General features: G+C 43.1%; 1 protein-coding gene across 1 annotated transcript; it reads left to right on the top strand.

Moving 5' to 3' along the window:
• Nucleotides 1-12240: 12240 nt before the first annotated feature.
• On the top strand, nucleotides 12241-15701 carry glula (glutamate-ammonia ligase (glutamine synthase) a). The gene is made up of 7 exons (XM_084007579.1): nucleotides 12241-12393; nucleotides 13074-13266; nucleotides 13365-13526; nucleotides 13911-14057; nucleotides 14140-14267; nucleotides 14361-14560; nucleotides 14652-15701. Exons 2-7 carry the CDS (start codon nucleotides 13101-13103, stop codon nucleotides 14962-14964), a joined length of 1116 nt encoding a protein of 371 aa, XP_083863705.1. The 5' UTR covers nucleotides 12241-12393; nucleotides 13074-13100; the 3' UTR covers nucleotides 14965-15701.
• Nucleotides 15702-15969: the final 268 nt, after the last annotated feature.

Genomic DNA, 15969 nt, shown 5'->3' with positions numbered 1-15969 from the left:
CGGCGGCGGCGGCGGTGGCGGGAGCATCACTCTTGACTTAAGCTCGCTTGGCTTTTTATGTGTGAAAACATTTGAATGCCCTTCAAAAGAGCGCCCCCTTGCTGATTCTGATGGTGCACTTTGCCTAGAGTGATCACCTGGAAGAGAAAAAAAAAACCCAACAACTTCGTATTAAAAAAATCCTTTGTCTCCAAACAAAAAAGGCAAATGTCAGTGTTCCCACTGAGTGAAAGAGTGCTTCTTCTATGTGTGAAAGGTTGCGAGGGTAGTAATTCAGCGCGGCTGCAGAAGGTGGTGTATGCTGGCAGCGTGGCAGACTGTGGAGAATGGGCCACGGCCAGCCGTTTCCACAGCCCTTTGTGTGTCTCTGTTTGACCAGGCGTCTCCTGGTCCACAGGAGCACAGCTTCAACACATCCAGCAAGGGGAAAAAAAAGGAACAAAGCAGCCATTATCAGCCCTATCTCATCCCCACCCTTTGCCTCGACTCACTGACACCCAGGGACAAACAGTGGCAGGGCCCGGCCCGCTCAGCTTTGCTCGGGGACTCTGAAGCGGACACTGAAGCGGACTGGGAGGTCCATTAAACACATAGGCGACACCTTTAGCTGTGGACAAACATCAACACAATGGCATGGGGTGCTGGTTGCCACGGAGATGGGAGAAAACAGAGTACAGCGCCAGCGGTGACAAAGAAAGGGAGGGGTCAGGCATCGTGGGCCACTGGCAAACTGAAAAGCCTCAGCGAAAACACACAACACCCTTTTTTTTTTTTTTTTTTTTTTTACACTCGGTGCCACAAACACCATGCACTTAAAGCAACCATTCAGTCGCACGTAATGAATGCTGTTTTAAAAAAAAGTCAGCCGCAAACAGGATCTCTGCAAAGAAACGGCTCTGCAATAATGAAAGTAGAGTTTCTCAACAAAACAAACCCACTGAAGTAAGTCCACTCTTACACTAAAGGCTTTAAATAATCAGCATTACATTCCTTCAGTGAGTTAAACACGTGTCTGGAAAATACTTCAATTCTCAATATCCCTATTTTAATCTTACATTTACATTATATTGAATTATTGAAGATAAATTGAAGGATTAAAAAATGCTCTCATGGTTTTGTCTTGAAACTACCACAAACCGCCACAAGCAGAAGCTGCGCTAGAGGCAAAAAAACAACAACAAAAAAGCAGCAAATGAACGTTAGTTTTGGGTCATTTAGACCTTCATGAGAGCATGGCGGCTTTAACAAGGAACCGTGTGATGAAAACCTTCGACAGTAAATCAAGAAATCCTCCTTAAATCCCATTAAAAAAGTGCATTGTCAAAAAGCTTATAACAATCCTTTTTCTGTCCGGCTCCATGAAAATTTGACATTTTGGAAAAAATGCACAAATATGATGTTAATGTCGAGCTGTCAATCTGATAACAGGAGCTGTTTTTTTTTGTTTATTAATGATGGATGCCTCACGTTGCCAACTGCTCTGACTTAATACTAGGAATGTCCCGATCCGATACCCCAGTACTGGGTTTTTAAGGTGGATCGGGATCGGCCGATCCAATTAAATTTCATGGCCGATCCATATTTAATATTTCCCATGATTCCATCGTTATGTTTGTTCGTTGTTGTTGTTCTATTGCATCAGCCGCGATTATCTAGTTTGAAAGTGGAGCGAAGACATAGGTTAGCTAGTTAAAAATGACTTCCAAGAAGTAGAGTTTAGTGAATATTCATATTATAGTACTGGAATGTTGAGCAACCAAAGTCCTATTTAACAGAATAAAGTGAACTGAATGAAAGATCAGATTTATTTATTATTTGTGATAGTGAGAGAATAAAAGCCATTGAGCACAGCTTGGATGCCTGTCTATTACTTAATGTACACCAAATTAAATGCTGCCAACACAAAAAGTGATATCGGAAATCGGTATCAGAAAACCGGTATCGGGAAATATCCGGATCGGAAGCTAAAAAATGAGATCCCTACTTAATACGACACACACATGCAGTTTAGTGCGTTACGTAAATTGTGAGTAAAACCGACTGTGGTGAAGAGTGTGAAATAAAAAAAAATGAGCACACAAAGAAGAGTTTACACGTTTTCCGTCGGCACCTTTAGTGGATGTTAATTGGAATAGTCGTGTACATTTTCAAACCCATTCGCCGTCCATTTAGATGGCTGCTCTTTATATAACGTGTTCACAAATGAAGGGAGTCGAAGCTTGGCTTTCGGGTGATGATTCCATCTAATTCAAACGCCGCGTGGGCCACATTAAGTTGGACGTGTTAGCTGAGAAAGCAAATATGCTGGAATTTATAGAGGGTATTGTGAAAATTGGATTTTCTTGCGTTGATGCAATTTTCATTCAGCACAAACTCACATGCGGTGACTCGTAGTGCTTTTCTCACCACAAGCTCTTTTTTTTTTGCTGTTGGAGTCTGCTCCCCCCCCCCCCCTTCCCCATCTCACACACACACACACACACACACACACACACACACACACACACACACACACACACACACCACCAAACAGACTCACTTATGATCGACGAAGAAAAACCCGTCGATACAATCATCCCCTCTGACCTCTGAATCTGACAGCATGTCTGCTAAACACCTCAAGTAGAAGTCAGTTTCTGGTTTCCTGTGCTGCTCGTGTGCACAGCGCCTCCGTCTCTCCACCTGCCTGAGCTGAGTGGCCTTGTCTGAATCCTCTGAATTCCCACTCCGCTGCAGCGTATCCGCCTGGAAACACCACAGATGCCAGTGCTTGGTAAGTTGCACACACACAAAAAAAACAAAAAAACAAGGAAAGTGATGGGATGAAGATGTCAGTTATGGCAAATAGAACTCTGTCACACTCGTATAACATCTCTGTCACTGATTATCACACACACACACACACACACACAAACGATGAGCGCTGTAAAATCAAACACTGAGAAAACTGAAGGAAAAGAAAACAAGGCAACCAGCAGCAAAGTATTTAGAGAGGGTTTTTTCCAACTTTAGGGACAGCTAGTTGCATTAGATTACTGTCAGACAATAATTCTATGTTTTCCGATGTAGCTACCAGATATCTGGGGCCCAGACTTCCTTTTCGCTGCCCGTTGTTTTCAGTCCAACTGGCGACTTTGAGGGACGATGTTAGAAAGCGGCTAGTTTTACGAGCTAATTTTAAACCGATAACGAGCTAAAATCATAATCAGATGTTAGCCGGTGGGTTCTGTGATTACCTTTTACGGCCGATGCATTCAACCAAAGCTTGCTTCAACAGAAACCAGAACGCTTCCTAGACCAGAACCCATGTCCCGTAGCGTTCCCGTTCTGCATATCAATGCAGTTCATAGCAATTTATTAAAAAATAAATCAATAAAAACGATCAAACATGCAGCAGAACCATCTTCTTTTAATGCAGGTGTTCCTCCTCCTTGTAAGAACCCGCTGCCTACATTACCCACAATGCAACTCAACCGGCCACGGTAGTGTCAGAGGCGTGTCATGCTTGTAGCGGCTAGTTCAAGTTTCACTTCACTACTTGCATGTATTAACTGACAGGGCGAGTGCACGTTCTTCAAATAAAATATGATTCCAGTGAACATGAATTATTTTAATATCAAAGATAATGACAGTAAACACTTTCTTAGAGGAGCTGCATTATAAACACTTCCTCACTGATTGTTTACCAGTTGAGTTGGTTATTTGTACAGGTGGAAGTGTTAACGGGAGAGAGAGGCTGACTGGAGCCCAGCACACAAACACAACAACCCGGCATTGATTCCATTTCTAATTTATCTCGGTGCAGACGGGGGGTTCGAGCGGAGGGGAGGGTCTTGAGCACTGGGGCTGTTTTCCTTGAGTCCTTCGGGGTGGGAGGAAAGGATCACGGGGTGAGGAGTCAAGGGGAGGACAAGGTGACTGATTGAGCCGAGGCACGAGGTCAGCGTCGGGCAGCTGAATCAAACCCAAAGCAAGAACCCTCCTCACAACTAACTATGATCAAATACATCATCCGGCTCTGTCAACACATGCGTCTGGCTGGATATCACTTCCACATGTGCACGCGGGGGCCGAGCTACACACACATTAGCTGCCTTATCAGCACTCAAAGCACAGCACGTATAACAAAAAAAAAGGGGTTTCAATGCAGCATAATGGGTGCATGAAATCAATCTGGGAACTTAAAAAAAAAAAGATCATAATGAGCAAAGAAACCATATCATCTCCACAAAGAGAAACGTAACAACGGGACATTAATTGGAAACGGGTGAACACGAGTTGAGTTGTGTTTTTTTTTTTTTTTTTAATTCAAAACGTGTGCGCGTGCTTTTATACATTAGGACCACGTAATAATTAATGTGCCGCTGCAATCATCAGGAGTCACTATCGGGGAAGAGAATTAATCTACGGCAAGAGCTCCATTTCAAGAAGAAAGAAAGCGTATCACAAACGTACACCGTTTCTTTTCTATTCTTTCCTACATTCACAGTATTTTCCATACAGAATTCAATTATGCGGAACACCTGAACAAACAATATCTCACAGCCAATTATTCAGCGCCTGGGAGACCATTGGCAAACAAATTAGCAATGTTAATGTGAGAGAGCGTCTTGATATTTTTGGCTGTGTGCTTTACAAAAGGCAGGCGCACACACACACACACACACACACACACACACACACACACACACTCTCCGGCTGTTTTTTGGGCTACTGTTGACTGATGAATTAAAACAGACTTGATTTGAGGATAAGAAAGGAAATTTCAGGTGTCAGTCTCCCCCCTCCTCCTCCCTCCTCTTCCTCAGACAAGAGTCGTCCTCAGACTGCGATTGCAGCGTTCATTATTGTCAGAAGCTTCTAGATGATAAAAAATGATGCGTTTCAGCTCCAGTTGGAGCGCCGCTACTCTGCTTGACATTTCAGCTTCCAGACAGAACAATGAAAAGCTACCATGAGATATCTTGGCAAGGCTATTGCCCTGCGTATTGATTGGGCAAAGGCCCAACATCCCCTCACTAAAAAGAGATTAAAATATCAGACTTGTCTAAGACATTTATGGAGTCTGTGACCTCAGCCAATGCTAAAGTGGAGTACATACATCATAGTCCATCTCTGTGAGCTACACTGAGTCTTGAGTAGCACTGACAGCGAGAGAGAGAGAGAGAGAGGGAGGGAGAGAGAGAAAGGAAAGGGGCTGAGCATTCAACTGCACTTCCATGGTCTGATGCAGAAGGGATTTAGCTAGAAATCGTAGGTGTAAATCAACTCAGCTGCTGTTTCATTAACAATTCACACCACGTCGTTGCATGTAAATGTTTAACACTGTGAGCTGTTGTCTGGGATGCTTCTCTTACACCTTTTCTTTTTTTTTTCAGGGGTAAAATGGATGAGATGGATTCTGTGGGAAAGGCAGGGAGACAAAAGCGTGAAAGATGTGCGTATCTATTCACAGCTCCAGAGGACCTTCATTACAGAGCAAGCAGGTCCTGTCAACGTCTTTTCATTACATGGTCCTATATATCCACCCCTGGTGTCCAAACGGTCCGCTCCGTCGCCTGTCAAGAAAAGGCACTCTCGGGGAAAGTCCTCCTATCTCTCCCCGATCCCCCCCCACCACCACCACCAACGCCTGATTCCAGACTGCGAGGCGGGAGAGGCCAGGCAGAAAGGGAGGAATCGTGTTTGCCATCAACAGCTCAAGAGAGTAGCATGGCAGCAAGATTGATGACACCCTCCCCGAAAGTAACAAAAGAACTCCTGTGCACGAGGGCCCGCTTATGGGGCTTGATAGAGTTGTCATCCTCTTAATAAACAGCTCTGATATGTCAGCGGCAGTGGCAGCAGGGACTCCACCGACGCTCACCCACCACGCCACGGGCAGGACCACCTACTGGCATCGCTGCACACACATCCCCCCCCCTGTCGGCGTCAGCGGGGCCATTACTGGAGAAGAATACATAAATGACAAAAACATGCCTGTGTCTTGATTGCACTGCTGTGCATCTATGCAATGGCAACCAATCCTGGTTCTGTTGCTGATTTCACCTGCAAGATGCAAACAAGTGGATTTATTACTTTAAACGGTCACTCGGTTTTCACTGAGCTGCCGATTTGTTCTCCCAATGCAAGTAAAACCCACAATATTGTGAATTTACAGCAGGCACAAACTCAATTCCTTAATGTCCATTGCGATTGACACGCCAGCAAAAAAAAAAAAAAAACGGAAAAAAACCACAGAAGCAATCCAACTCTGGCCGAGAGTTAAATGAGAGGATCGATCCGTCGGGGCCAGGAGACGAACAAATCACACAACATCCTGCTGGATTACACAGCCAACGTGAGCTAGCGTTACTTCGCTAAGCTACGCTCTTTACATATAATATCGTCTATTAATCTTATTATAAAAACCTACTGGATGATTTTGTAAGAATGCAGCAATTTAAAAAAACAAATTCAAGTGGAAAGTCAAGGTGACAGAGCTAAGAGTGTATACCACTAGCAATATTAACATAGTATGTACGTCACTATAAGAAAACAAAATTCATTCAGAGGAGGAGGATTTCTGCATTCATTCTCTAAATTTAAGAAAACCTAAAAACAAGATAAAGGGACATTTCATCAACTGCAGACATCCCACATGATTCGGAGAGACCGGGATGACAGTCACACAAACTCACGCCGAGAAAATGAAGCCAAAAAAAAAAAAAAAAAAAAATCATTTTATATAGTCTGCCACTTACAATATTCACTTATTTTTCCAGCCGAAACGTTGTTGTGTCTGTCACGATTCAATCTGCAGCACACTCCCCGCACGCTGTATAATACCTAGTTAAAGCCAGCAGGGTGTGAAATGGTATTTGGAAGTAAATGAAACTGACTATGAAACAGTGGAGTTGGGAGATATTGCCATGTCAAGATGACAGACAAGTCATGGAATGGAGCAAAAAAAAAAAAAAAAAAAAAAGTTATTATCCCAAAGAAGAGCCGAGGCTGGATTAAATATAACCCACGATGCCTCACGCTGCTCCGCCTTCATCCTCGCTGATACCGGAGAGACAAAAAGAAACGCACAAAAGGCAACAATCCAAGCAACAGCTTGCGCTCCTGCTGATTTTCATTCGAACAATCAATAGTATTTCATGCTGCCGTGCTAATAGGCATTATTGCAAAGTGTTTGGTTATTGATGCTCCGTAGAAAGTGTTCTGAAGGAGCTTTGGAGGAATTCAATCCCTCGAGGCTCCTCCTGGCCTGATTTACAGCTGAACCGATGAGTCACAGAGGACACGCTGGGCATCGAAATAGCGACAAGTATGTTGTCAGCCTTATTAATTTTTAAAGGTGGAGTGTTGTCCTGCGGTTTAGTAGAGGACATGATGATCTATGACGGCCGGGGGGATCGCAGGTGTTAGGGGCCTAATTGTTGTCAGGTTGGCGGGGTGAAGGTTAAGACGCGCGGAGGGTTTATTCTATCAACCTCCAGGCTGAACGGCCGAGCTGCAAACCAGGAGCGGAGGCTTTTAAAGTCTGCAGAGGAAGTTTTCCTATCAAAAAATGCCCTTTCTGAGAATATACAGTCGTACAATACGGATCGATTAGAAGAGTCACATGATGGGAAACATAATTTATTTGTATCTTGGACTCCACTCCTTTGATATCCCAGCTAAAAAATAGCACCACTGTGCCCGGCTCACTCCCTATCACTCTAGTACTAATACTCTATATCTAATGGATTTTGACAGACCAGTTTGCTTTTACATCACATGAGGTTAGACATGTAATATCACAGACAAGGTCCTGCGCTGGTATCTGCTGCCCTCTGCTGGAATAGAAAAGTAATCATCCACAACAAAGAAAGCTCGACACTGCATTAATGCTGCATGTTTTATCTCTGATTAAGAGCCGCGCGGTGAAAACGATCCATATTGTTAGAGAATGTCGAACAATATTATTTATAGCATGTCTGGATAACAACAATTAGTGGTTTGTACTTGATCTTTTCAGCCATTTAAAAAGGAAAAGAAGTCAACAAAAGGTGTCTGTCAATGTAAAGTACAATCCAATTTCTATGTAAGGCAACATGTGGCCGGGATTTCAAGGGCAGGAAAAGCTGCAACTGTGTAAACATAATGGCATTGATGAAGAAAGCGTACTTAACACCTGCTCCAGGTCACCAGGTCAGTATCAGATCACAGATCACAGATCAGATCACTGCATCCGTTGGGGGGGGAAAGCAAAGATACATGTTGATTAAATCGATTAAAAGGTTTGGTTCTTTGGTCGAGTCCATGTTTCCCCAATGTTCCTATTATTAAAAAATCAGGAATAAATGACTTCCTGGCATGAGCGCGAAGGTATGGACTTATAGTTGAGTGAATCAGCAGTTAAACACGATTGTATCCATTAAGTTATTATAGCAAAACTGAGAACAATTGCATTTAAATGATGCAATCAAAAACAAAAAAACAGTGATTAACTTGTCAATGAATCACCCTTCTTCTAGTTTTTCTAGATTAACTCTTGACTTCCTGTCTCATATAGGTTTACAGTCTGCCCATGTGTTAAACACACCGAGGGGGTCGCACTAAAAAAACGAATCATGGTCAAGCAGGAGACGTTTCCTGCGTCCAATCATTGTTCTCATTGTCGGGGAAACCCCGTACCGTTCCTCTGATCTCTCTTTCCCCCGGGAGAAATCCTTTCTCACCAAGTCACTCGTGTGTTTGTCTGCATCAGGATAAAACGTACGATAAGGTGAGACGGGGAACGACTTCATGAGTAAAAAGTCCTTCGTGTCACTTCAGGTGTATTCGGAAATGACAAGCGTCTACGTATTGACGTGATAAAACATCAGATCAGATTCCCACAGTATCAGCGAGTCCAGCACATTACCGCGGGTTAGGGAGGGGTTCAAAACCACACGGATCAATATTTCAGCTTTGTGTTGTGGTTTTATTGTCTTTTTTTAATGTAAACAGCCACTGACACCGTTCAAATCTATTAAATTAGGCACAAGAAATAAAATATTAAAATTCCTTCAATTCATTTATAAATGTTTAAATATTCTCAGACATATTTATTTTGCTGTTCTGCTTTCTGGCATGATGCAGGTAAAGGAAGGTTTTGGATGAAGATACATTGAGAACCAGCTGAAGGATTAGCATTTACTCGTTTTCTTAAAAAACAAACTTTTTTTCCCACTGTGGTGCATAACATTACAATGTATTATTTAATTAATTCTCACAAGGGCAGGGTGAAATAATAATAATAATATAATTCTGGGATGAGAAAAATGCAAAACACTCCTGTACTCTAATAATTTTCATACATTGCTGTTTCTATGACTTTGTGTCTACCAGGGACACACACACACACATACATATACATGTATATATATATATATATATATATATATATATATATATATATAAATTAATCTTGTATTTTAAGAGTATATTAAAATGTATAAACATGGAAACAAACCGAAATAAAAGATTCCACACCTTCCTGTTTAAGAACAGGTCACTGATGCGTGTTATCACTTATTTTCACGGAAAAGCTCCCGACAGACTGGTGCAACAGCTTGCACGGTGCCTTCAGCCAAATGTGACCATGACTAAGATGTGAAAACTTGACAAATATTTTTTTTTTCAGTCACTTCACATGGGCTGTAAATTCATCATCCACCAGGGACGCAACATGTACTTTGGTTAAGATGTGATCTAAAATGAACAGACCTCCACTCTTTTTATTGTGAGCCAACTCTCTGGAAACTGTAACCACTTGCTCTCTGCTCACATCTGGTTAAACATCAGTCCATCGCCATGACAACGGAGTAAACTTCGACCACTGACGAAGACTCAGAGACGCGGTTAAAAGCCAGAAGTAGACATCAAATTGAATTTGAGTTGAGATTATTTTATGAAAGTGCTTTTTTTCAAAATTGAAAATGATCAATGTTCATTAAATTGCATTATTGTATATGCAACTTCCTACTTTGTATTTATAGATAATTGTTTAATATTATAATACGGACGTCAAACATTTACCCAACTTTCTTTTTTTCCCTCAACTGAAAACTTGTGTTTTTGGTCTTACTTGTCTCCGGTAGAGGGACCCACCCCGTCTCAGGTCCTCCAGAGGTGAAACAAGTCCGATGGTTCAGTGTCAGCGTTGCAACAGCAAGCCTCCACCTCCTCCTCATCTTCATCTTCAGCTGCTGCTCTGGAGCGATAGGCCACCAGGTGGCGCTGTCCATCCACTGAACTGCAAAACAGCAGAGGTTTGCTCAATGGTTATTTGTTGATGTCATACAATGTTCTCAGTGCATCACGGATGCAGGTTTAATTACAGTTTGTTAGAAAGCTCGAGTCATCCGGATAAAAAAACAAATATACAAAAGAAAGGCCGATCCAAACGAAGAACAAAGTAAATCGAAAATGTGATTTTTTTTTTTATACACGGGAGAGGCTTTTAATATTAATATTAAAATGTTATTGCTGAACTCACATGGCACTTCCTGCTCACTAGTTTGAGTCCAGTCCACAACATTTGCAGACGGCTGCAGGCTGATAAGAAACATGTTTGCTTTTACTCTTGGTTCTAATGATTCACAACAAAAATACTCTGCAACAACAACAATCACGTCCAAAACCTCGTGATGGTGGCACCATTCAACTCTCACCGCACACACATAGTATATAGCAATAGTAATTATAGTAAATAGTTGTTAATAGTAAATATACTAACACTTATTAAATTAAACCTCTACTACAACATTTTTCAATTCAATGTTATTAATAGTGTCATATCACAACAGAAGTTATCTCAGGACAATTTATGCATTGAGCAGGACCAAAATACTCATGATTTTCAGAGTCCATACATTTTCAAAGTACCAACATCACCCAGGAGCAAAGCGTTACAATGACAGTGGTGAGAAAAAAACTGCCTTAACAGGCTTTTAGGCAGAACTCTTGTGCATACTAGGCCTTGGGTTACAACTGCATTTGGTGTTGGTAGTAGTAGTATTAACATTAGTGGTAGTATTAACAGAAGTATATCAACAGTAGTTTTTCTGTGTGTATTAGAGGAACGGCTCACTGTAAATGTGTACAAGTTTAGTGATATACAATGTATACTTTATATTGTAAAAAATAATAATAATAATTAAAGTTAAAAAGTTGGTACCGGATATTTCCCCACTAAAACACATTATTATGACAAATGTGTGACCCACACTGTGTGTGTGTGTGTGTGTGTGTGTGTGTGTGTGCGTGTGTGTGTGTGTGTCTCTGTGTATTTGTATGTTAGCGAAAGGTGTGTAACGTTAAAGCTAAAAACGATCATGTTACCGGTAGAGAAAAGCTAGCTAGCTGCTAGGATAGCCGCAGCAAACATTAGCTTAATCTACATTTTCCTAATCCTGCTAACTTCATTTCCTGTGACCGAAAGATAAATAATTTAGTTAGTCCAACATGTTAGCAACTGTTGCTGAATCCAACAATGACTAAAAGAAAAGCAACAGAAGCTAAGCTACCGGTAGTGCTAAAAGCTTAGCCTAGCCTAGCCTAGCTTAAGCAGGTTAGCTTGCATCAAGGTTAGCCGTGAACTCTTCCCATGACTTCCTGATGTTTTTAGGGTGTTTTTCCTACTTTTTAACATGTTCTAGAAAAGTCTAATATACACACTTGGCAATTACATTAAATCTAACACATGAATCAAACGGGGGTGAATATGCCAATAATTAACCACAACATAATCAAGAATGCTACTTCAGACTGAGAAGCAGCTTAATGGGCCTCTGTTATTGTTTTTTAAGGCTTATTATGAATTTATTTTTTCATTTTCTCACGTGTGCACTCAGTATTTATGCCGGAGCGTGTACCTACCAGATGATATTATTCTTCAGTGGGCCGGATTACATAACGTCTCTCCCATTAAAACCTGTACACGGTGCAGTACCGCAGTGCTGCCACATGGTGTCGTCTTTTTGCTATTTTTGTCTCACGGTTGTCTGCCAACAATGAAGCACGATACGGATCTATCCTTCACACTTTATTTAATTATTAATAACAATAATTCCTTAAAATCCTTGTTTTTATACATAAGATTCATAATAATTAACATGTTCCTTAAAACCATGTGTACATGTGAGGAGGATGCGTGGAGCAGGCAGCAGCAGGCAGGCAGCAGCACTAGCACGCTTGTCACGTGTTCCATCCGCTCTCTGGCCAATCACAGGGCAGCCCTCGCAGTTCATGCTCGTATAAAGTGCGCTCATCTCCGGAGACTCCGGTAGCGGAGAATGAGAGAGACACTGACGCATCACACGACAAGACACTGGACCTGTCCGTCCTTTCGTTTTTATTTCAAATTCCTCGATTCTCCAGGTAATGTTACTCCTTTTTATTATTATTTCTTCTTCCTCCTTTTGTTCCCTTCCGCGTACCTTCGTCTGTGGTTTAGCTCGAGCTTTTCATTGTTCCAAACTTTAGACAATGAAATCGCGGACTTTAATTCGCATTTATTCTCATTTAGTCTGTTTTGGAGTTACACGGAAGTGCGTCTTGTGTTTGAATGAGACTCGGCGGTGAGGCTGATGGGTTGCCGGACTACAACGAGGAAGCCCCTATGATGTAACATTGCCTCACCATGTGTCAGCCAACTATTGTAACCATGACTACAACGGGCGTAACGGCAACAGGATGTATCATTAAGGAGTGGTTGTGTGGGTTTTATATATATGGTGTCTGTTTCCTCCATAGAGGTAGATGCGAGGTTTTTCCACGAGGCGCATCGCTAATTCCAATCAGTCTTAATAGTCACGTGGCGAAGTGGCTTTCTCTCTTTTGTTTCCAAGGGGGGAAAATACTGGAAATGGGGCTTTCACTTAACATCCTCAACGCGTTTTTTTTGCCCCTTTCCTCCTCATTTCTGGAAAAGGGACAATGGTGTTTTTTTTCGCACCCCCACTCACCAAAAAAAAAAAAAAAAAAGAGGTCCACCCACAAAAAAACACGTGATCCAGCGCACACGGAGGTCTCATATTCCTGCTCCTCTCGTTCCTCAGGTGTGTTATAGTAGGAAATAAAAGAAGATGGCCACGTCTGCCAGCGCCACGTTGAGTAAAGCTGTGAAGCAGCAGTACATGGAGCTCCCTCAGGGGGACAAAGTCCAGGCCATGTACATTTGGATTGATGGAACCGGAGAGGGGCTCCGCTGCAAAACCAGGACACTAGATTTTGAGCCCAAAAGCATCGAAGGTAAGCATCCCCCCCATCTGAAGCTTCCTATAAACAATCCTACCCTTTCTGTATAACCCTGCAGTGCATTCATCTCCGTCCATCCCCCCCCTTTGCAGAGCTTCCCGAGTGGAACTTTGACGGCTCCAGCACGTACCAGGCTGAGGGCTCCAACAGCGACATGTTTCTGATCCCTGCTGCCATGTTCCGGGATCCGTTCCGCAAAGACCCCAACAAGCTGGTCCTGTGTGAAGTCCTGAAGTACAACCGCAAACCTGCAGGTAACGAGAAGAAACTCACAATCTTGGATTTTTTTGGGACATTTGGATCTAGAAATGTGTCATTGTTTTACGTGCTATCATTTTAAAAGAGAAGAAATGTTGGCTTGAAACAAACATGTGGTTCCTCTGGCACACACTGCTGCATACATTAACACTTGCGCATATGGATGCATCATCCATTATGTGCATACACGACTGCAGGCATTAACGAGCTGAGAAGTGCCAGTATCTCTAAAGTAGCCCTCAATCTGGCAACACTTTCTGTATCTTGCAGGGACATCCCACCCTTTGGCCTTCAAGTAAATGTGAATTTGTTTTTTTTGCATTTGACTATGCTTGGTTTCAGTCTTCTAATCGAGCTGTTTTTGTCATCTTCTCTCGCAGAAACCAACCTCCGACTCACGTGCAACAAGGTGATGGAGATGATCGAGGAGCAGATTCCCTGGTTTGGCATGGAGCAGGAATATACCATCCTGGGCACAGATGGACATCCTTTTGGCTGGCCGTCTAACGGTTTCCCCGGACCGCAAGGTGAGCTGCCATATTTGAGTTTTTGTTGCGTACGCTCATAGATGTCTAGATGGTTTTGTTTGATTCGTGGATGCGTTTCCAGGCCCGTACTACTGCGGCGTGGGCGCTGATAAAGCCTACGGCAGAGACATCGTGGAGGCCCACTACCGAGCGTGTCTGTACGCTGGAGTCGACATCTGTGGCACAAACGCAGAAGTGATGCCTGCTCAGGTAACGATCAAAGCCTGCTCCGCGGTTGGACGTGGTTTTAAAGGTTTTAACAGCCGTCTTAAAATGTATAACGTTATTTATTTATTTTAACAGTGGGAGTTCCAGGTTGGACCTTGTGAGGGGATAAAGATGGGCGACCATCTCTGGGTGGCACGCTTCATCCTGCATCGCGTCTGTGAAGACTTCGGCGTCATCGCCTCCTTCGACCCCAAGCCGATCCCCGGCAACTGGAACGGCGCCGGCTGCCACACGAACTTCAGCACTAAGGAGATGAGGGAAGACGGCGGATTGAAGTGAGTGTCACCGAGTGACTCGACGGCTCCCGGCAATGTGGTGAAATTTTAATGTTTCTAACGGGAGGGAATCTTTCTTTCCGCCTTCCAGAGCCATCGAGGACTCCATCGAGAAGCTCGGCAAGAGGCACAACTACCACATCCGTGCCTACGACCCCAAAGGGGGGCTGGACAACGCTCGCCGCCTCACCGGCCACCACGAAACCTCCAACATCAACGAGTTCTCCGCCGGCGTGGCCAACCGCGGCGCCAGCATCCGCATCCCTCGCACCGTCGGCCAGGAGAAGAAGGGCTACTTCGAGGACCGCCGCCCGTCGGCCAACTGCGACCCGTACGGCGTCACAGAGGCTCTGATCCGCACCTGTTTGCTGAGCGAGGAGGGGGAGGAGCCCGTGGAATACTAAAACCCCCACAACTCAATGACTGACTTCCCCCCCCCCCCCCCTCCCGTTATATTTTCTTTAAACTAGTACTGTATTTTTTTTCTCTCCCACTGAGATTATTTTTAACCTGCATTTAATGGCATAAAGTTGGCTGGTCAACTTGCAACGGTAATATCTTTGGTAGTTATGCGCTGGTGATGGCAGGGTACGACTTTCCCCTCCTTTAGACGGGATCGGCTTTTGTAACACTGTTTTATAGCGATGTCACCCCCTCCCCTCCCTCCCTCCCTCCCTATCTGTTTGTTGACTAAAACGAACTAAAGAGCACAGGAACCCTGAAGAGTAGAGCTGCTAAAGGCTGGACAGCAGGTGTAACGTAATTAATCTGACAAAGTTCATGTACTGTTAAAAAAAAAAAAAAGAGAAGAAATAAGAATATTGTGTTGACCTGCCTTTTTTAAAGTATCCAGTCTTCAACGTTACTAATTCTTCATGAAGTGTCTATTTTTTTAAATGGCCATGTTTGTCTTCAGATTTTGACACACTCGTGTGGTACACTCTGTAGTCGTCTGTACTCAGGCATTATGTTGTTTAAAATGTGGTGGATCTGTCCATAACGCCATTTTGTAGGTTTCCTCGAGGAGTTTTATCCTTTTGTTAACTACGACGTTGTAACTCACCTGATTTGGTAAAACATTCATGTTTACTGGACCTGGTGTTTTTTATTGATGCATTTAAAACTTTTATTTTTACCACAACATGGTTGTTGACTCTTTGCCTTTTTTAAGGTACATTTTCTGCAGCTTGCATGCCAGGAATATAATGCAACCACTAGCATCCAGTTAGCTTAGCATAAGTCTGTAAACTGGAGGGGAAGCAGCGCCTAACAAATCTGACTACGAATTCCTTCAGACTGCCAGGCTAGCAGTTTCCAGGCTTTATGCTAAGCTAACTGGCTAACTAGATTACCACTCAGGGAGACCGGAGCTCAAAGCCACACAATTTCCTACAACATCTGGGGAATGC

The sequence above is a fragment of the Eutrigla gurnardus genome, assembly GCF_963514095.1.
Source record: "Eutrigla gurnardus genome assembly, chromosome: 4".
Lineage (NCBI taxonomy): Eukaryota > Metazoa > Chordata > Actinopteri > Perciformes > Triglidae > Eutrigla > Eutrigla gurnardus.
Note: the sequence above shows the minus strand (reverse complement) of the source record. Positions and strands in the feature narration are given on the sequence as shown.